At 41.0% G+C, this 22,214-nt stretch overlaps 1 protein-coding gene across 6 annotated transcripts in view; it reads left to right on the forward strand.

Annotated features, from left to right (window-relative positions):
* ARL15 (ARF like GTPase 15) overlaps positions 1 to 22,214 on the forward strand; it is a 420,722-nt gene that overhangs the window by 23,622 nt on the left and 374,886 nt on the right. For 4 of the 6 annotated variants that reach the window (XM_082455935.1, XM_082455936.1, XM_082455937.1 and 1 more), the window contains exon 2: positions 10,605 to 10,661. The exons of the other annotated variants lie outside the window; for them this stretch is intronic. In XM_082455935.1, coding sequence (XP_082312061.1) covers positions 10,605 to 10,661 — 57 coding nt within the window. The remainder of the gene's footprint in view (positions 1 to 10,604; positions 10,662 to 22,214) is intronic. 6 annotated transcript variants of the gene reach the window in all.

A 22,214-nucleotide genomic window follows, 5' to 3' on the forward strand; every position in this document is an offset into this window, starting at 1 on the left:
TGCTCATGATATTTACTTATGTGTTTTATAGCTATATTATATATTATCATTGAGGACAATGAAGCTGTTTTGATAAACACAGAACTGAATTTAGATGTAGATGAATGTCATTTCGATCCATTTAGATGAATGAGAACTGAAGGTTCATCTTCTAGTTCATTCAGTTACACATTTTGTTTTTTTGTGTGAGGTTAAGGAAGAACAAGATTCTAATAGAATCATAGCTGCAAGTGTTACAGATATTAAAGTAGCTCAATTCTAAATTACTCTTCAATCAGAAGGCAGAATATAGGTTTTATTCTGAGTCTACCAACCCCCACTGCCCGCCAAAAAAAGATCACTCTGGCAGCACAAGTTAATGTGTGGGCATTCTCCAGTGTGTTAAAATTTCATGTACAGTATATTTGAATATGTATTTTTTTCATTTCAGTCTCTAAGATAATAAAAATTCAGTTTCGTTTAAAAAAATATTTCTCAAATATCCAGCTGCCTTTTTGGAACTGTATCTGGGGAGCAGAGTTTGAAGACCACAGGTTTAGAATCAGACATGGGCGGAAATCTAAGTTCTGCTACTTACTTGCCACATGCTGGTAACCCTCAGTTTTCCACCTGAAAGATAGGCCTAGAAATACCCACCTTGCTCTAGTTGTGAGGACTGAGTGAGCGTGTAAAACACCCAGCACATAGTAGTCTCCTAATAAATGTCTTCTTTTTTTTTTTTCTCTTTCCTGTGACTTAAAATATAATCACAGCCCTTCTTTTAAATTATATTGTGTGTGGCTGCATTCGATTTCAATAGGTATGGTTTCATTTGCCTTTACTAGAAATTTTCACCATCTTAAAGGAACGCTTGACTGACTAGGATCTCTGCCTGCAGAAATGCCAATTGCTCCCCCAAAAGGAGTGGGTTTGGGTGGGCCTCTCACCCTGTTGTGGTTGTGATTCCATCTTCTGGCCTGCGAGTGAAGAGGAGTTTGGAGCGATGCACCCTCCCAGGTGGAGGATAAGAATTTAAGAGGCTTGCTTATTCACACAATCAGAAACAAGGGCAGTGAGTGTGCACGCTTTCCTTATTAGATTTTTATGCCAACTGCCCCATCTCTGTCTGGTCTCTTTAGAAATTAGCAGTAAAAGCCATGTACCAGAAGGGCCAGTGTGCACACCTTTGGAGAAGCAAGGATGTGAACAGCAAGGAAATGAGGGAGGGCTTGTGCCACTTGGCAGCCAGACTGTAGGGATAAGGAGAAAATCCACAAGACTCAGGAAAAGTAGTGTCCCTTGAAAAAGAAAAGAGAAATAGGCTGAGTCCTTAGGAACCAAAAGTAGTGAGATCCCAGCAAGCCAAGCTGGGCACGGGTGGCCTTGGGATTTCACAGAAAACCCCCAGTAGTTCCCTGACCATTTCAACTGGGGTCATTTGTCTTCAGCAAGTGAAAGTGCTGTGGCTGTTCATATAAGTTTCAGGTTTACGGGTCTCAGGTGCTGAGTGGCCCAAGGAAATTGGTCCTGAAGCCAGGGCCCAGAGGGCAGCCAGACAAGATGCTGGGGGCCTGGGAGGTTGTGGTAGTGAAGTCGAGTTTCATTTAAAATTACTCTTAAACTAATCAGTGGTCTTAAGCAGGAGGTGATAGGACCTGATCTACGTTTTGAAATCTTGCTCTGGCTGCTGCAGGGAGCCTGGATTATACAGGGCGGGAGGGCAGCTGGGAGGAGGACCTGTTGGTGAAACTCATCCATGTCCTAGATGTGGGTGGCTTGGTCTGGGCGTCAGCGAGTTAGGATGCCTTCTCCTTGCCAAGCCCCCGAAGCTTGCTTACTTAATCCAGTAAGGTTAGTGGTATTAGGAGTAGTCCTTTATTTTCATGCCTGAGAACCAGCTGTTGCAGTTCAGGGCGGCTAAGTTTTATATGGTCACACCCTGAACGACTTGAACCCAGGTCAGTCTAAACTCAAAGCTCACACTTCCCTTTCTTCCCTTGCCACAGTCAGAAAAACCAGAGGGCAAGTCCAGATTGTCCAAGTCATAAACCAATAGGAGGTTTTTTGATCCTTTAAACAATTGAACCACATTCTCCAGTAACCAGTGTTTCTTTCTGGGCGGTACAATAATTTTTATAAGTTAAGATGGAGCTATTGATCTAGTAAAAGGGCTTGACCATTTAAATATTTTGAGGACTTTAAATATAGGTTTGACAATATAAGCATCATGCTCAAGGTAGAGGCTTAAAAATGTTCAAAGACACAATCCCTAAATGACAGTTTCTAAGGTTTTCTAACCAGAAGGGCAGTGCCGAAAAGTTGTTATTCATTTGATTATATCCAAAAAGAGAGAGAGGGAAAACGAGGATAACTCCATGTTCTGGAGAATTAAAAAATATAATTTTCCTTATGATTCTAAATAATGGTGCTCCTGAGTGTCTAGTGAGCAATGCATTACAAACTGGATGCCTATCATTATAAAACAACATCCATGAAACATTAATAATATGAATGTTAAAATGTGATAATTGAATAATAAATTTTTACATAAGGCAGACTAAAACCTCTTCGGTTTAAACGTAGATGTAAATTGCCTAGGTGGACAGTAATATGAGGTCTGGCTAAAATGAATGGGTTTCCCTTTTGCCTCTGGTTCCGGGTCTGTGTGGGCAAAGTGCTGGGAGCTAAGACCTATGCTTTGGGATGTTTCTTCCTTTGGGGAGTCTCAGGCTTAGCGTCCTGGTTTTCAGTGATTGCAACGAGAAGTCACATTTCTAATGTGGAGGCCGCAGGAAGAGACACCAGGAGTACGAAATAAGGCCAGAATCAAGGATGTCCAGAGAAGCTGATGGCAGAGTGCATCTCCTCGGGCCTCCAGTGTCCTCGGCCCCTTAGTGCAGATGCTCTGTGCTCTGGAACACAAGCACACAATTAAAAAAATTAAAAAAATAAGCAAACACCAATTTGGAGCTTACTGTGTTTTCTCTTATAACTCACTTAATCCTCATAGAACCCTCTAAGATAGGTAGTACTGTTATCTTCACTTTACAAATAACAAATTAAGATGCAAAGAGCTTAAGTACCTCACCCAGGGCCCCAGAAATAGTAAGTTGTATGGCCGGGATTTGATTCAAGGAAGTCTGACACCCAACTCTGCTCTTAATGGCTGCCTGATGGCTTAATATCTGTGAACTGTTGAATTGAGTGTCTGGTGCTTTGACTTTTCAGGATAGAATACTGCGTTTGCTTATGCCGGGGATTTTCAGAGTTAAGTTGCTGAAAGCTTTTCTGGGATCCCTTATTTTATTGTCTGTAATATTGTTAGAATTACCACATCTGCTTTCAAAATTAGTAATACCCCCAATCTACTGCCTCCTGAACATTCTATTCATTTATTTTATTTTTCTTCATAGCACTTATCACCATCTACCTTGATTTATTTTTGCTTTTGCCTGCCACCCCTGACTAGAGTGCAGGCTTCTGAGCCTTGTGTACTGCTTAGTCTCCAGCAAGGAGAACCCTGCCTGGCACAAAGGAGATTCTCAGTACAGATATGAAGATTCATGTCAAGTACATTGGTGCCTTCATCTTGGCCATCTAAAATCCTTGAACCTTTCAGAAGGCTTGCCGCTCCATTCCACCCTTACTGCATGGGGCAGTGAAACATCTCAGGGGCATCAGGAGCCTGGAAGTTGTAATACTAAGGCTGAGCTCTTCTAATTGTCACGTGTATGGAAAATTCTTTTGCTTAAAGTCAATGAGAAAGACCTCTTACCACCTTAAAGAAAAGACCTCTTTCCACCTTAAAAAATACACTTCATGTCTCCCAGAATCCTCTATACTCTTAAAAATCTATTCCACTCCTTATAAATCAGAATTTGGCAGACCTCTGCCATGCATGAGGGGGCTGGTGCCTGTGTTCAGTTTCTGGTGCCCAGATACCTTTTCCTAGGTACTTAGAGTAGAATACTCTAGCTGGGAAAAGGCTTTTCTGTCTAGAAGGTCACAGGGACTTGTCAAAAGTGTTATTTGTGTTAGGTCAGAGATACTGCATTTAGCATGGGTTTTTATTGGCCTTTAGTAGTCAGAATATTTGTTGAACTCTGAAATACTTGTGAACCTGCTTTACAGTTTGTTTGACTTCATTTGCCTTCATTTGTTCCTAACGATTAAAAGTATGGGCTCTCAAGTCCAAAAGATTTGGGTTCAAATCCAGGTTCTGTCACATTACTAGCTGGTATCTGTTTCCCCATCTCTAAATTGAGGATAATAATACCACTGTAAATCAGAACACATCACTCTTCCATTTAACCATTTTAAGGGACTATCCCTCTTGCTGAGATGACGTTGTCTCAACCACTGTATCAATTAGGATTGGAATTGTTTGGAAAATAGTGGCTTTGACAAGATAGATTTTTTAAAAAAAATATATATTTATTTATTTATGACTGCATTGGATCTTTGTTCCTGCATGCAGGCTTTCTCTAGTTGTGGTGAGCAGGGGTTACTCTTCGTTGTGGTACGTGGGCTTCTCGTTGCGGTGGCTTCTTGTTGTGGAGCATGGGCTCTAAGAGTGCGGGCTTCAGTAGTTGCGGTGCATGGACTCAGTAGTTGTGGTGCACCGGCTTAATTGCTCTGCGGCATGTGGGATCTTCCCGGACCAGGGATCAAACCCCTGTCTCCTGCATTGGCAGGCAGATTCTTAACCACTGCGCCACCAGGGAAGTCCCGACAAGATAGATTCTTTTTCCCCCCCTGAGGTAGGTAACTCCAGAAGTCATTAGGTCCCCAAGATGCTTTTGCTTTTGTGTGTGGACTCTAAACTCATGGTTCAAAATTGCTGCCAGAGCTCCTGCCATCACTTCTGCATTCCAGGCAGCAGGACAGAGAAAGGGCAGAAGAGTGTACTTCCCTCATGGGAGACTTTTGGGACTTTCTGATTATATTTAATTGACCAGAACTTGGTCACATTGCTATACCTAGCTGCAAAGGAACCTGGTGAATATATCATTTTTTCACTCAGAAACAGAATTCTCTGCAACTACATTCAGCCATTCCTCACATACCTGTATCTCTCTGGGTCCACTTCTCTTGAGATTACTAGCAAGAGTATTCTTCTCTGCTTTGTATATCTTTTCTGTATAGTTTCCTTTATTCATACTTTCGGTTTCCTCATACATTTAGGTTCCTAGGATTCTTCATGGTCATGAAGTTACTTAATGCCTTTGTTTTTTGTGTTCTCTCAGTTTCACTTCCTACTGCTAACTGCTTCATCTTCTCAGTACTTTTCCATTCATATTTTGGAGAGCGAGAATGATTGGTCTAGGCTAGCCTAGCTCTTCCTGCTGGGCCCCTCCGTGGTTATTGGCCAGCTGGAGGACGGACGGCCCGCTAATTTAATCAGCTGTGGCGATCTTGCTTATGGGTCTTTTTATCTGCAAGCGTGTGCAGGCAGAGCAGGCTTTATAATGTGACCAGCATGCTTGCTCCTTCACAAATAGAACTTCCTTTGGCAGGGAGTTAGAGATAAATCTTAAAATGATAAACCTTAAAATTAAAAATCTTAACATGAATGAATTTTAGATAGTGTGTAGACAGTCAACAAATATCAGTAACTGACATCAGATTGAGAAGTGATTATTTAAAAGTACAGGAAGGTATTTAAGGCACAAACCAGTATCCCTCAAATGCTTGCGTATCCTGTGATATCTCTTGCTTTTATTCATGTTGTCACTTTCATCTGGAATGATCTTTTCCTCTTCCGTTACTCCCTTTCTCTTAGCTAACTCCCAATCTTTTACGACTATTTGGGGATCCCCCCCTACAAAGTCTTTCTGACACTCCTGTAGTGGGTTCGGTGCTCCTACTCAGTTTCTCTAAAACCCTTTGTGCATACCTCTTATTATACTGGACATGTTTATCATGCCGTTCTCTGTCACAGGTCTGTTAAATAACTGCTCTCTCCTGAGCTGGAAGACTGTTGATGCCAGGGTTGGTCTTATTTATCGTTGTATGTCTAATATCTGCTTGCCTAGCAATGCCTGACACATTAGTGATGCTCAGCAAATTTTTTTTCTTTTTCTTGGATTGAAATTTTTTTTTATCCTCAGTTCATGACAAAAAGTAAAAGGAATAAATCTGCCAAGGTAAATTGAACAATTTACTTTAATCTGGTAAATTAGAAGAGCATTTCTTTCCTGCTTCCAATACTTCTTTAATCAGAATTTTTAGAAAGAGAACTGTTCTTATCTTCAGTATTGAGCCAAGATTCTGCTCTTGTTTAGAAATTACACGTGACTTTTAGTGCCATTTTGCAGAAGATTGGCTAAAATTTTGCTGGTATGAGATCTATAGATTCCGATATGACTGTTTATGCTTGTGTTTGATTTTTTTTGCTAGGTGACTTTTCAGATCTCTGAGATTATTTCTGCTAGATGTCTTTTCAAATATTTGCGTTTGAATTTCACAAAGAGATCACGTGCTGAAGATATTATTTTTTAACAGGTGAAGGCAGTGATTCCTTTTTGGATTAACTGGTTGAACCCTTACATACTTCATCCCTGGACAGTTGTAGATTGCTTGGGAAGTATAGATGCTCTTGGGATGATGGTGATACCGTTACAATTGAAAACATTTTGGAAAATGCCGAAAGACCAGTTTTGCTAGTTTTGCTTTAGATGGAAATGTTTCTTTCCAGGTTGATTATCACTATCCTTTTTCCTAGTCTGAGGAAGCTATAACGTAGACGTTGAGGAGCAAACTCCTCCACGTTTTGTAAACAAAAATTCATTTTATTTTGTAAATACAAGTTTGAGTTTTTTAGAAAAGTTAACTTATTTCCCAGCGGGGAAAGTAACCTTTCAAGTGTGCCAAGGGAGTTGTTAAATAATGCACTGTTAATGTTTTCAGCGGCTACGCTAAAAGAAGGCGATGCGGGTTCTGAAGTCGGTGGCGTTCCCAAGCGTTTGTTTCTGTGTCTGGAGGAGTGACTACAGCATAATGACAGATGTAATCTTTACTCAGAGACGATTCCACCCACTCAGGACTCTGGAGCACCTACGAACCTTGGAACGCACTGAACCGATCTCTCCACAGTTTCCCAAATCCTGCACCCTTGCCTCCAGCCCACTTGTTTTGGGATGCTGTCAAGAGAAAATGCTAGATCTTAGCTTTACTTGGGAGTAGGTGATCCAGGCATGGGCCTCATTTGAAGGTGATTTACTGCTCTCCCTACCCCTGTCTTGTCACCCCAGTTCTGACACATACTCGCGGTACTCAGAAGCGTTGACTTGGCTATATTAACCTTTTATTTTTATCACACGCAAAATTACAGAGGAGAAAATAAGGAAACATGACTGTCACCTTGCCCTATATCAGAATGAGGGATTGCATGGCACATCAAAATATTCTAAAAACAGCTCCTTTAGAAAAAGAAAATTAATGTGTTTTTTCATCCCCTGATGGAACGGAAATTTGTTATGCCTTGAAATCAAGTTTTTTCCAGACTGTGTAGTATTTTCTGCCGTCTTGTTGAAGATTTTTTTTCTCCTTTATTTTCATGCTTACCTTTTGAAATTTCTTAGGGAAAACAACAGTAAAATGTAAGTAATCATATTAATTTCAAATTGAGTATTCGTTTTCTCTTTCTCGGGATTAGACTTTTTTTTCTGTAGCCCTGTCTTAACAGATTTTAACCCATCTGTGACTTGTCCTTTTTTTTTTTTTTTAAACATCTTTATTGAAGTATAATTGCTTCACAATGGTGTGTTAGTTTCTGCTTTATAACAAAGTGAATCAGCTACACATATACACACATTCCCATATCTCCTCCCTCCCGCATCTCCCTCCCTCCCACCCTCCCCATCCCACCCCCCCAGGCGGTCACAAAGCACCGAGCTGATCTCCCTGTGCTATGCGGCTGCTTCCCACTAGCTATCTATTTTACATTTGGTAGTGTATATATGTCCATGACACTCTCTTACCCTGTGTGACTTGTTCTTGACAGCACTTCTTTTTTGCACTTTCATCAGATGAGGCAGCAAAGAAGGTGAGATTATTCTGAAGGTTATTGCTTTTGAAATAATATCCTTTCGTTCTTCCTCAGGCGAGTCTAGATGGAGATTTATGAATGCTGATATAGAGGCTACTGGGTCAGAGTTTATCTAGGGTAGAGATCCATTCTTTCCTCGGGGATGATTACTCATCTTTCATTCCAAGCTATGCGTTCTGTCCCCTGGGTTTTTAAAATGGGTTCTTGCCAATAGAGCATCTATATACGGAAAGAATATGAACTAATCATTTACAATTTATAACCATTTCCTATAGCATGACCCAAAGAAGTTTCGTCATGCTTTTAAATATCTCTTTTTATTCGACTCCCTCTAATGAGAGTAAAGAAGGCCATTCCCGAGAACATTACTGTTAGAATGAATTTGCAGTTTGAGCAATAGATGTGCTGCTTGGTTTGAGGTCAGATATTCAGGGATAAGGCAGTATTTGTAAGGATTAGAGGTTAGAGAGAAGGAGGAAATATGGCTAGTGAGAAAAAAATTACACAAAATAAGTTGAGGGTTTTCAAGGGTAATAATTTTGGCAATCCCAGTAACAGTACTTGTACATTTTGGGAGTGTGAAAAGGAAGGATTGGAAAGTAGGTTTTTAGTAACTGAAGAATAAATACGTCTCCCCCCTTTAAAAGATCAAGCTCTTTTTAAGATTAAGCTCTTAAAAAGAGCTCTAATGACAAATGCTGGGGCTCTTTCTTTTAAGGCCCCGGGGAAACCTGCTTGTTAAAACTGAGTATTTCTCAGAGTATTGCTCTGTACCAGTTAGGGTTAGTCGGTTGAGAGAGACACACAGTCTTTAGGCAAGTTAGAGGTTTATTTCTGTTTCACGTACACAGTCTGGAGGAGGCTGGTATGGCAGCTCCACTGCCCTTTGAGTCTCCAGGCTTGCTCATCCTTGGGCTTTACTTCCCGTGTCCACTGTTCTCGGGGCTCCTCCCAATCCAAGGCCCCTGCTGGGGCTACGTGAAGTCTCAATTGCAGAAAAAGAAGTAGGAAAGGCAGAAGAGTAAAAGGGTCCTTCTCAGAGTCAGTTCACCTTACGCATCTCATTACAGAGAACCGAGTCACGCGACAGTCCCCAGCTCCAAGGATGGCGGGGAAATAGACTCTTTTGTTCCAGGTGACATAAAATAAGATAGTTATCTTTCACTTGGGGAAAATAACCTTTCCAGCTTACTGGGAGAGTTGTTAAATAATTCATTTTGTACAAAAGTAAAAATCAGGGTGATTTCCAAAGGTAGAAGGGAGAATAAACGTTGGGCAAGGTAATGAGTATTCTGTCATTCAGCTCTGAGGAGGCCAGTGGCCTTGCCCTGGGGTGTTTCCAGTAGTGTATTTTATGCAGAATAAAGAAACCCAATAGTGCCATGGTGGTAATGATACCTTAATAATAGAAATGATCCCCAATATTAAATCGTCAGCCATTCATTTGAACAGTAGCACCTGGAACTTTTTGAAAGTTTAGAGTTTAAGAACTTTGCACAACAAATTATCTCATGAGTTTGGTTTTTCCATTGCTGTAATTTTTAATTTGGAATGTCCATGCAGTAGCCTTGGCTTTCAATATTTTCCTTACCAATTCCTTTAATCATACAGAATTAGTTTCTTATGGCATCTGAAGAGGCTGGATCATTTTGCAGAATCAGTCTGATATGAGTTTTTGGACTTCTCTTCCAAAAGAACATCTCTTTGGAAGCCTTTTGGCTACCATGGGAATCGGGGATCTTGTGTCTCTGCTTCCTTGGTGCAGCTTCCATGATTGCCAGATTTGGGCATTATAAACTTCACGGAGAAGCTTTTGCTTGCCAACAGTAAACCATAATAACAGTGTTGGACTGTATAAAGTTAGAGTTCTTTTGACTACATACTGATTTAATGTTCTAAAAATATTCCTCCAGTTAAAGAAAAGACAATAAATCAATACCTGTGTTTGGTATACGTGGTATTGTGAGTGGAAATGAGTTTTAGGATTCTGAACTTGATTTGGGAATGAGAAGTTGTGAACTCTACTTTGAGTCATTGATATTCTGAGACCAAGGACCTCAGTCTTCTCTTTAAATTCAGCCCATTCAAAACTTTTAGTATATAAGCACGAGCTTTTACTTTTTTTTTTTTTTTTTTACAAAGGTTACTTTTCTGTAAGCATTGCAGACATTTATGATCTAGTAAGAATTGAACTAAAAAAAAATAAGTGCTTATAAAACTACTTCTAGCAGTCAAAGAATTAATCACTGAAAATTAGATATTAGAGCAGGATTTAAAGAAATGAAATCAAACCAATACAATAAATCACATTCCTTAAATTATGCTATTGAATTAGAGATTGAAGTATCTGCTTTATAGTCCCATGATAAAGCACTATGCTACACACCTTATTATCTCTGTTTTATTTGAGCTGGCCTAGAAAAAGCAGAGAGAAGGAAAAAAATTAAGCCACTTGCTCATAAAGCAGGTGTCAAAAGACAACAGATTCTCTTTAGAGAGAGAAGCAAGACAAGAGGGGAGAAGTCAGTTCTATGGGACAAACATTTAGTTGTAATCTCTTATTTTAATCTTGTAGAGAATGTCTGAATGTATCCAGATCTCATTTGCTGTCTGTAGAATTGGCATTTACACGGTAAGCAATGTATATTTTTTCGGTACCAAGTGTCATGAAAATATAAATGAAGAACTGAGTACTGGAGAGTGTATGGAGCTACGGGAATTGTCCTCCTCTGCTGGTGGGAGTGTAAATTTATACAGCCACTTTGGAAAGTAATAAAGTTGAGTAACAGAAAGTTCTATGACCCGAGCAAATCTACTCCTAGGTGTGTACTTCAGAGAAATTGTTGTGTAATTATAAGAAGACCTGTGCAGGGAAAGTTCCAGCAGAAGTATTCATAAAAGGAAAATATTAGAAATAATGCAAATGTCCATCAGTAATAGATTGGATTAATAAATTGTGGCATTTTAATTAATTTCATAGGATACCATACAGCAGCAAACATTATAAACTAAAAGTAATCTATATGAACTACAGCTATAATACACAGTGGTTACATTTTACAAATAGAATGTTGATTAAAGAACAAATCACAGGAAAATACATGCAGTATGATTTGATTTCTACAAAGTTTGAAAACGGCAACACTAAGCAATACATTCTTTTAAGGTTACATAAGTAGACAGATAAATTATAAAGAAATGTAAAAATTCAGATGTCGTTACCTCTAGGGCAGCAGTTCTCTACGGGGGACGATTTTGCCCTCCAGGGGCTATGTGGCAATGGCTGGAGACGTTTCTGGTTGCTTCTCCTGAGGGTGGTGGTGGCATGCTACTGGCGTCCACTGGGCGGAGGCCAGGGTGTTGCTAAACATCCAGCAATAAATACACTGGGTAAGCACTTAGCAGTTATCTGGCCCAGAATGTCAGCAGGGCTGAGGCTGAGAAATTCTGCTCTAGGAAAGTGGAGGCGAGGAAAAGGCTTTAAAAGTTTTAGTGATGTTCTGCTTCTTAACTTGAATGGTGGGCACGTGGTGTTGGCTATATAGTTACTCTTTAAACAACATATTTGCTTCATATACTTTTTTGTGTGTATGATATACTTCACAACACAACAATATAGAAAATGTTAGTGTGTTTTGGAATTTTTTTTCTTTTTTTACAGGAGTCTGTCAGTTGACTCCAGTGCCATGAGCCAGCCCATTTCGTAATTCAGAAATATAGGGGTGTGTCTATGTAGATGACCATTAAGGAACTTTTCTAATGTAAAGACTCAGTGACAAAGTATCTTGACTTTTTACCTTTGAAGGCCTAGGGAGGGGATTCTGAGAGTGAACAGGAAATGGAATGATGTTTACTTTTGAAGACCAAATTATTTTCTGTGGAAGGGTTTAAAAAGACTTAAGGTGATTTTGTTTCTCATCCACCTTGCACAGAGGAGTGTGAATATGTGTGCACAAGAAGTTTAAGGAAATTGTTTAGAATGAATGGAGCAAGAGCTCTGAGTAGCGGATATGACCACAGACTGCCTAGCTGTGCTTGTCCTTGTATCTTCCACAGCATCTGGCACACGGTAGGTGCTCAGTAGCCATCTGTTCAGTTACATTGGTGTGAACACCGTTTTCAGTTTTGCCTTAGTTTGAACTTAAAAAAAGCACATTTTCTTTATTCTTTTTCTCACTTGTGTTAGCTGCTTGTCTCAGCTGAGTATCTTTTTATGTATTTTAAGTTTTCCCTCAAGATGCTGGATTTTGTATATGATATTTGCCATCTCAAAACAAAATTGGGTGAAATTTATCCCCAGTTAGATGAATAGATTACTTGGGGCTAGACATGTTTTCTGTTGTTTATCTGAAGTTACTTTGTTAGTATTTTTGTTGTTGTTGTTGATGGTGGGGGGTCCTCTGGGAAGCAGACGCCAAATTGGAATTAGGAGTGCCGGAGAAAAATTAGAGAAATGTCAGTGAAGGATGAGGAGGAGGGAACAGGAGGGAGTAGGGAGAGCCTTCAGACCATGCTGTGTGCCTGAGTCCTGTGGAAGGAGAGCGGGAAGGAGGACGACCAGGGAGGAGGAGCTTTACGCTGCAGTGCGGTTCCGCGAAAGTCTTGCGTGGGCTGGCGGGACCTCCTTGAGCAAAGCTGCCTGTTTGAGGGGCCCCATGATGCGCAGGAAAGGCCCGACTCCAGGACCTCCGAGTGCCCGGGCACTGGCTGGCAGCAGCCCAGCAGAAGTACCGCCTCAGCACGAACGCCTGCAGCTGTGGCCGCTCGAGGCTGTCGGCTGGCTGTGCTTCTCTAGACGGGAGATCTGAGTGTGGACACCACGGGGGGTCAGGACAACAGTGTATTTACCACTAGAACCTGAGAACACCGGGACTGTTGATGTCAGGGATGGTGCTTGGTCATCCTCGATTACCTAGCACTTAGCCTGCGCCTGGGATCGTGCAGGTGCTCGTCTCTGCTTATTTAATGAAGAAGCTCTTGCTGTGGACTGATTCCAAGGCAGATGAAAATTGTCCCTAAAGGAGAGCGCTGTGGAGAGATTTGTCCTCCTACCCGGAATTTACGTGTCGAAGCCCTAACCCGCAGTGTGATGGTGTTTGGAGATGGGGCCTTTGGGAGGAAATTAGGTTTAGATACAGTCGTGAGGGGGTGGGGTCCTTGTGAGGCGATTAGCCCTTAGAAGAGACATCAGAGGGTTTGCTCTCTCTCTTTCCCTGTGCTGTGAATCAGGAAGGCAGCCTTCCATGAGCCAGGGAAAGAGCTCTTACCAGAACCCAACTGTGCTGGCACCCTGATCTCGGACTTCTAACTCTAAAACTGTGAGAAATATCTGTCATTTAAGCCACCCATTCTATCATAATTTGTTATAGCAGCCCAAGCAGACTAAAACAGGGAGGAGAAAAAAAAAATCTTGTGAATTGTAAATAAAGAACATAAACACACATGAAAAACTTAGTAGTACCTGTTGAAAAGAAATGCTAAGTTTTAAGTAAAACAAAGTAGAGGAGGAAACTAAAGATTATGGGTGAATGTCTGAGATGATGGTGATAGGTAGTTGACATGACTTTTATTTCTATATGCCTCTAACGTTGCTAAAAAGCAGCTGATTAAGCACTTAACTAAGGAGAAAAAAGCCGTACTTCTTACATATTTGGGATCCGTAATCTGAAATGAGACAAGACCAAAATGGAATGTATACAGGACAGACACGCTGAAAACTTCCAAGGTATAAAAGTAAATGTGTTGGGCTTCCCTGGTGGCACAGTGGTTAAGAATCCGCCTGCCAATGCAAGGGACATGGCTTCGAGCCCTGGTCTGGGAAGATTCCACATGCCACGGAGCAACTAAGTCCGTGCGCCACAACTACTGAGCCTGCGCTGTAGAGCCCACGAGCCACAACTACTGAGCCCGCGTGCCTTAACTGCTGAAGCCTGCACACCTAGAGCCTATTGTCTGCAACAGGAGAAGCCGCCACAATGAGAAGCCTGCGCACCGCAACAAAGAGTAGCCCCTGCTCGCCGCAACTAGAGAAAAGCCTGCTCGCAGCAACAAAGACCCAACACAGCCAAAAATAAATAAATAAAATAAAGAAATTTATTAAAAAAAAAAAAAAAAGTAAATGTGTTGTATGCAGGTGAGTGCATACTGAACCTTAAATATTAAACAGTTTAATAAAAACCATTACTCAGAGAAAACAAAGGCTGTCCTTTGCATGACATCCACTTTTCTTTCCAGTGTTTGGAGGGGACAGAGCTTTCTCTAGACATCGAAAGGAAATGATGCTTGTTTAGAGTGCCTTAACTCAGGAAGCTGAAGAAAACAAAGCCTACCTCAGTTTTCTAGGCAGGGATCTTAAGGCGTGGGTAGAGAAACTTACGCACTATCAGTGATGGAGTGATAGCTGCTCCCAAACCCAAATGCTAGGACAAATTGAAACAGAGCAAAACAGAAAAAGGTCTTTAGATGAAGCATCTGCTCTGAGGAGATAACTCCCTTTCCTGTGCCATGTAGCACAGGACAGAGTGTGTGTTCTCTCAAATGTGATACCGTGACGTCTCACAAAGAGGTAATTTAGTTTTTGAAACAAAAGAAGACCTGTTATGTGAATCTAGACTATTTTGGGTATTAAACAACATTCACTGGGTTCTGGTCGGGAAGAAGAAGGGGAAGTAAGTCCAGGCCAGGAGTTTACATCACAATTGTGGGTCTATGGTTTTTTTGAAATTCGAGCAATGGCAACAGGCCATACTTGAGAAAGTGATCTTGAAATGAACCTTTGGCAGTCAGGTGTGCATTAACTCTGGGCTAGAGGGTATGCTAGGGCATAGTTTAGGACTTCCCTTTGGGATGTCAGGGTAAATGCCCTCAAAGGGACTTGCAGTTGTTCCCAGACGTCTCTGAGTTGGGAACTGTTACTGTTACTGTTACTGTTATCAGAGCCAGAGCACCGTGGTGGACAACCAGCTGGTGGTGGCTAGAAGCGGGGTGAGGGTTGGAGTGGTCATTTGAGCATCTGGCCACCTTCCTTGTTGGAGTGCGAACCCCTTTGGTCAAAACTGAAAGCTCGGAGGCCGAGATGAATGAAGCCGGGCCCGTTAATGTTGCCTCCTCCAGGATGGTACTGTTTGAAGCACACGGACCCTATGGGCTGATTGTTGCCTCTCCGTACCCAACCCCTGCGTGAACTAAAAGTCGATCTAGTGATGAATGAGATCTGAACTAAATAATAGCAGTAAAATATTGTGTGTGGCTAGTGATTTTGGTTAATAATAAGAGCTTTAAAAACTCTTTAACTTCTTCTTTGGACTTTGCAGAAAAATGCTGTTTTACTAGCAGAGAAAACATACATCCTTTAGAACAATAACAGCGTTTGTGAAAATGGCATATAGATTCATCCTGAGATACAGATGCATTCAGTGGTGGGTAGTGATTATCCTTTCATCTAGCTGTAACATTTGCTTGTACCTGCCACACAATGCTCATATTCAACTTCTTTTTTATAAAAATTTTTTTTTTTAAACTTTGGGTTTATTTATTTATCTATCTATCTATTTAATTAATTAATTAATTAATTAATTAATGGCTGTGTTGGGTCTTCGTTTCTGTGCGAGGGCTTTCTCTAGTTGCGGCAAGCGGGGGCCACTCTTCATCGCGGTGCGCGGGCCTCTCATTATCGCGGCCTCTCTTGTTGCGGAGCACAGGCTCCAGACGCGCAGGCTCAGTAATTGTGGCTCACGGGCCTAGTTGCTCCGCGGCATGCGGGATCTTCCCAGACCAGGGCTCGAACCCGTGTCCCCTGCATTGGCAGGCAGATTCTCAACCACTGCGGCACCAGGGAAGCCCCATATTCAACTTCTGTGACTTTTTTTTTTTAAGGAGGGGGCGGAGAGGGCTACCTATTAGAATAAATGGCACAACAGTTGTATATCATTATTAATAATACTATTAGTAATATTGTATACTATTATAACTTATTTTAATCTAGCTCTTTAAGTCTGAACAAATCCTGCCCTAAACTTTGAGTTTTTACAACATATAGTGCTACTTGTAAGGACACTGTATTTGTTTCCTTTTGCTGCTGAGACAAATTACCACAAATTTAGTAGCTTAAAGCAACATATATTTATTCTCTTATCATTCTGAAGGTCAGAAGTCTGAAGTGGGTCTTGCTGGGCTAAAACCAAGATGTTGGCAGGGCTGCGTTCTTTCTGGAGGCTCTAGAGGACAGTCTGATCCTTACCTTTGGCGGCTGCCTGTATTCCTTTGCTCTTGGCCCCCTTCTAGCAGTGGCATCACCTCAGCTTCTCCATTTGTCACATCTCTGTTTCTGTCATCACGTCTTCTCCAGCACATCTAATAATCCTCTCTCTCTCTTTATAAGGACCCTAGTGATTAAATTGGGCACACCTGGATAATCCAGGCCACCCTTCCCATTCCCATCTCAAGATCCTTAACTTAATCACACCTGTGACGCCCCCTTTTTGCCGCGTAAGGTAACATAGTCATGGGTTTTGAGTATTAGGACATGGACATCTCATGCAGGAGGGGAAGGGAAGCAGCGTGCTGCGTACCACAGGCACCAAAGAAGAAAGTATAGAGGACGCAGTAAAATCTGTCATCATTCCTGGAGGGAAAGGAAAGCAAGGTAGGCAAGTCCTGATGCCGGGTTTAGGATGTTATTGTCAGTAAAACACCAAGGTTAAATATGTGTCAGATAGACTGGGAGTCCTGCCTATGGGCTCTGCAAGTCTTTGCTCTGGGAACAAACTAAAGAGCAGCTTTAATACATGACCATGTGGAGAGGAGTGGTGTTGACTGTCCCTGTTTTTTTGTGCTCCTTGAAGGCTCCAGCTTAAATATTTATTGTAAATTGTGTGGGATGCTGAGATGTCTGTAGTCCTAATACAGAAATGAAAAGCTCCAAGACAAAAGGAGGCACACGTTAATTGAAGAAATTCAGCATAATTGGAGACCTTAATGGAACGCAAATGAATTAAGTTATTGGTTTGGCTGTTTTAGTGAAGATCAAAATAACAGTGGCTTAAGCAGAGTTAAGTTTCTATTTCATATCAGATTCTAAGCTGGTAGTCAGTTTGGAATCTAGCCCTTTGCTCCATGAGTCCTTTAGGGACTCGGGCACCTTCTAGCATGTTCTTCCATTGCCTAGTTTATTCTGCTCCTGTGCAGGTTGAAGACAGCTCACCACTCCCGTGTCTGTTAGTCGTTCGGGAAAGAGGAACGGAGGCCGGGCAGTTCCCTTTCTGGGTGTGACCTGGAAGTTCTACACACTTCCCCTCACCTCCCAAGTCCCGGAAGTTGAGTCACATGACTGTGTCACTGCAGGAGAGGCTTGGACATGGGGGCTCTGGTGAGGAGCTAAGACTCTGGGGGTTCTGTTCCTAACGGGGAGAAGAGAATGGACATTGGGGGACAGTTTGCTGTCTCATGAGGAAATAAGCTAAGGCAAATTGATCTGCGCCTCGGCTTCAGACAGGGCGGTACACCCTGAGGAAGGTGTGGAGGAGAGTCGGCATTTCCGGTAGCCATTGCCAGTGCACATGGTGAATGAGCACCTAGTGGGGCAACAAGAGTGATCCTGTGTTTGTGACAAGTCCGCCTTCTGGTTGGATGGATAACTGAGGCTTTATGGGCCAAGATCAAATCTAGTATTTTATTTACAAATATCAGCGTATTATATGTACTTTTGTGCACAGACACATGTGGTTAGTGTACGTTTGTATTTTGACAATTTTATTTTGAAGGGTGTAAGTGGAAGGTTATATGCTTTATAATCTAGGAGGTGAGAGTTGATGATTGCTTGCTTTCTTTAATAAACAAAATAATGTGCTCAAGTAGAGCAAGAATATCTGGCTAATGTTGCTAACTTTCCTGGCAGGGGGATTTAAAGTTTGAGGTTTAATGAACTTGTTGAGAGCCACAAATATCCATCCTACCCTCTGTTTATACAGTAAGAGAGTTACACCATGAAATGTGTGAGATTGACAGGAATGCCATGCTTTTTTTTTTTTTTTTTTTTTTTTTTTAGTCATCTTTTGAAATTGGAGCCCATATAAGAACAAGATAAAATCTGTTTGGTTTAGGTGTTTTATTCTGGGGAATGTAGAATGTATCCTTTCGTCTCACCATCAAGGCTTGTCTGTTGCAGACCTTTGTGACTCCAGCACAGCTCCACTCGGGTGGCCCTTCACGCTGAGTCTGACCCAGACTGACCCCACTCTGTTTCCACCCCAAACCCGCTCATGGCCCCTGCTTCCTTTCTCCGTGGTGCAGCAGCCCATCCAGCGGCCGCGCCAGGAGCTGAACTCAGTCCTCAGCTCTCCCCGGCCTCATCATCTTATCGGTCCCCAGGTTTGGACTTCTCCCATCCTAGTCATTTCTCCTCTTTGCTGCTATTACCCAGGTTCTAGCACCACCATTTTTTGCCTGGAAAACCCTAACGGTCTCCTCCTAGCTGGTCATCCCTTTCCAATCTTGCCCCCTCTCAGTCCACTTCTCCCTTCTGTAATCAGCATAACTGTGAAATGCATATCTGCTTATGCTGTAAACGTCTCAGTAGCCTCCCATTGCTCTTAAGTTAAAGCCCAGAATCCTTAACAAAGTTTATAAGGTGCCCTGCATGGGTTGGCCCTGCTTGTCCATTTAGCCTTCTCTCTCTAGCTCCTCTTCCACCTCCAGCATTGTGTATTCCAGGCATACTCATCTGTCTTCAGCCCTTGGTCTGTTCTCTTTTGTACTTCCAGCACTTTGTACGTGCTATCCTCTCATCCTGGAATGGTGAGCTGTCACCTCTTCTGGGAAGCCCTCCATGACCTCCAATACCTGGATTAAATGTTCTTTCTAAGGTGTCCCTTTCTTTGCACTCTAGAGTCTTTCACCAGCCAAAGTACCTGTATTTCACAGTCTTAGAATTTCCTGTTAATTTCCCTCTAATTGTAAGCTCACCGAGGGCGATGACCCTGTCATTCTGTTTCTCCCTTTACCCTCAGCATCTGATGGCTCTTTACCACCAACATCATTATTTATCACCACTGACATTTACTGAGCACTTACTAAGTGTGCTAAGGCCTTTATAGGTGAAATCATTTAATTCTCTACAATCTTGTGAAGAAGGCGCTATTATTATCCTCATTTGGTAGAGAGACAACAGGGGCATAGTGTGCTTAAATGTATTTTCCACATGGTGGAGACAGGATTTGGAGCTAGAATTTGAGTGGATTTATGCTGAATTCTAAACCCTTACTCAACACACTTTACTACCCTCCAGGCAATAGATGTTCAATATGACTTTGTTGAATTTAGAGTAGTTTCTTAATATTTTCTTTTCTTTTTTTTTTTGTCTTTTATTCAAAGACATTTCTGAAAGGGCCAGGCCAGTTATTTTGCAGAACGTGTTTCAGTTTAGACCTGTGTAACTGTTCCATCATTATTAGACTCATGTTAAAAAATTTTGGCAGGACTATTATGGAGGTGACATCGTATCCTCATTGCATCTTATTAGGGGTACATGATGCCAATTTATCTTATCATTGGTGATTGATATATTTTTTAAAATTTATAATTAACCTAAATCTGGGGCTGATATTTTCTGGCTTTACCCAGAATTCACAGACTATACCCTATTTAGAGGCTATAGTATCCTTTATGCATTTATGACATAATCTATATTATATCTTTTCATTATAACTTTGTACCGTATTTTGAGGTCAGGCAAAGGACTATCTAAATTCAATATGGCTTGCTGAAGTTTCAGAAATTTTTTTTTTTGACTTGGGATATTTTGATCTAGATGGAGCCTTAGAGAGCATTTTTCTTCATTTGGGTTACAGTGTTAATAAACAATATAGTCTATTGCAGGTTGTTCTCTTGGTTAGGCTGTTGTGCAGTTGAAAGCGGAGTTAAGAGTTCAGCTTTCAGGGCGTGCTCTGTTTGCTGTAGATGCCCCTTCTCACTCTGCTAGCTGCCTTCACTTTCAAGGCTTAACGGTATGAAATAGTGGCTATAACTGCAAGTCTACTATCACGAGAGGAGAAGAAATTCTAATTATATATTCTCTGTTAACTCAACTTTATTTATGAAGTATAATATTTCTCATTTCTTGACTGTAGATATCCTGATTTAAAAGGCAACACAAAAAAGAGGCAGTAGAAAATTGACTAGTTACATGGGGATCATTCTTTACAAAGGCCTTTTGGAAAGCTTTGTTTGGTTATTATCAATTGTAGCTGTGTGGTTAGGTGGAGGGGCTCTGTTCTTGATAAACGTGTAGAATCATTTAACTTAGGAACTTAGAATGTTTAATATTTCCCAATATAAATGACATGGTGGTCCTTAACAAGAGTGTGTCTGGTTGATGGAAATTTCCACCCTAGGAAATGCGTATTTTTACGTTGTCTCTTTTCACGGATGGTTGACTTTGTTTTCTTTTTTTTTTTTTTTTAAGTTTTTTCTGTTTTTCTTCTTCTTCTTTTTTTAATATTTATTTATTTATTTGTCTGTGCCGGGTCTTAGTTGCAGCAGGCGGGATCTTAGTTCCGGCATGTGGGATCTAGTTCCCTGACCAGGGATAGAACCCGGGCCCACTGCATTGGGAGCATGGAGTCTTAACCATTGGACCACCAGAGAAGTCCTGACTTTGATTTCTTGACAAATGTTTAGTGTTTAGTCCTTAGGACTAGTACTTTTGTCTTGATAGGGAAAATAACTTGTTTTTGTCAAGGATTAAAAATTATTTTAGAATGCAGTCACTATCAAGGATATGGTTTACTTACATGCAATATAATTTTGGGGACACAATTGTGTTTTAGATTTTAAGCAGAGCAAATAGATTAATATTATGTATATAGAGAAGAATATAATTGACCCTGGTGACCATTTGGTCTTTGCTTTGTAGAACTCAAGTTTATTTAAACATTGACTTAGAATATTATGCAAAGTGAATCTGAATGAAAGGCTTTATGCTTATTGTATATTGGAGAATCAGTCTGTGTCCTCTGTATTCCTTTGAGTTTAGCTAGGGCTCTGGCGTGTAGTTGGTGCTCAATAACTATGCATTAACTGAATAGGTATATGGTTCTTTGGGTTGGGGAGAAGAGAGAGCTTTGTCCAGACTCCAGGAGGCTCAGGCAGCTCTGGCTATAGCACCAATCACACATTTCACAGATTGTGTACTCTGACTTGGAAGGTCCATGAAGGCAGGGAGTCTTACTTGTTTCGTTCACTGTTGTACCTCCAGTACCTAGATAAGTGCCTGACATGTTGCAGGAGCTCAGAGAATATTTTTGGAGTGAATGAATGCATGAACAGAGCTCCAATCAGTGGGTTGGAATTGGTAATACCTGCCCCTGGGATACACAGAGACATTCTAAGAGGTATGCTAGCATTGAGATGATTGTTAAGGAAATCAGTGTCCATCTATATAAATTCTTCTATCACCCCCGCTTTCACAACTACCCTACTTCCAGTTAAGAGAGAAGCCACTGCTCTCACTTCTGAGTCTTTTCATGGTGCATTGGCCTCAGATATAAAAACCTGCAGGGCACAAAACAAAGGAAAAATTCAAAATATGGTGTTGAGGAAGTGAACAACTCTAATATGACCAGTTAAGTCATTTTCAGTTCTTCGCTTTCAACAAAATGGAAGGCAAATACACTCAAATTGTCAGCTGGTCACTAAAAATTACATTGATAAGTCACAATATGATTCTGGGTTCTGACCAGTGGGCGAGGAAGCATGCATTCATCTTATTATTTTATACTCCATGATTAAAATACTACCTTTTCCCTTTAGTCTTTATCTTTTAAAAATTGTGGTTCCTTTTTTTCTGTCATTGCTGTGGAGGTAGAAAAATTTTTTAACAAAATATGCTTCATTATATTTGAATGCTCTCTAGTCTTGTTTTATTTGTTAACAGTGACAATGGTAGGTTAACTGGGACATTTCAACTACCATTCTTCAGCTTTATCTGGTACAGGTTCAGAATACAAACTATTAGTTATAGTTGGGTTATCACAAAATCGTTAATATTAGAATTTTTTTTGCTTTTATTTTTTATAAATGCATAATTCACTTTAGCCTATGATTAATGTTTAAAAAAAAAAAAAACAAAAAAACACAGTGCTATGCCATTGGTCCTGTAATCTCTGCCTTAACATTTCCCCAACAATTG

This window comes from Balaenoptera physalus, assembly GCF_965194825.1.
Source record: "Balaenoptera physalus genome assembly, chromosome: 3".
Classification (NCBI taxonomy): domain Eukaryota; kingdom Metazoa; phylum Chordata; class Mammalia; order Artiodactyla; family Balaenopteridae; genus Balaenoptera; species Balaenoptera physalus.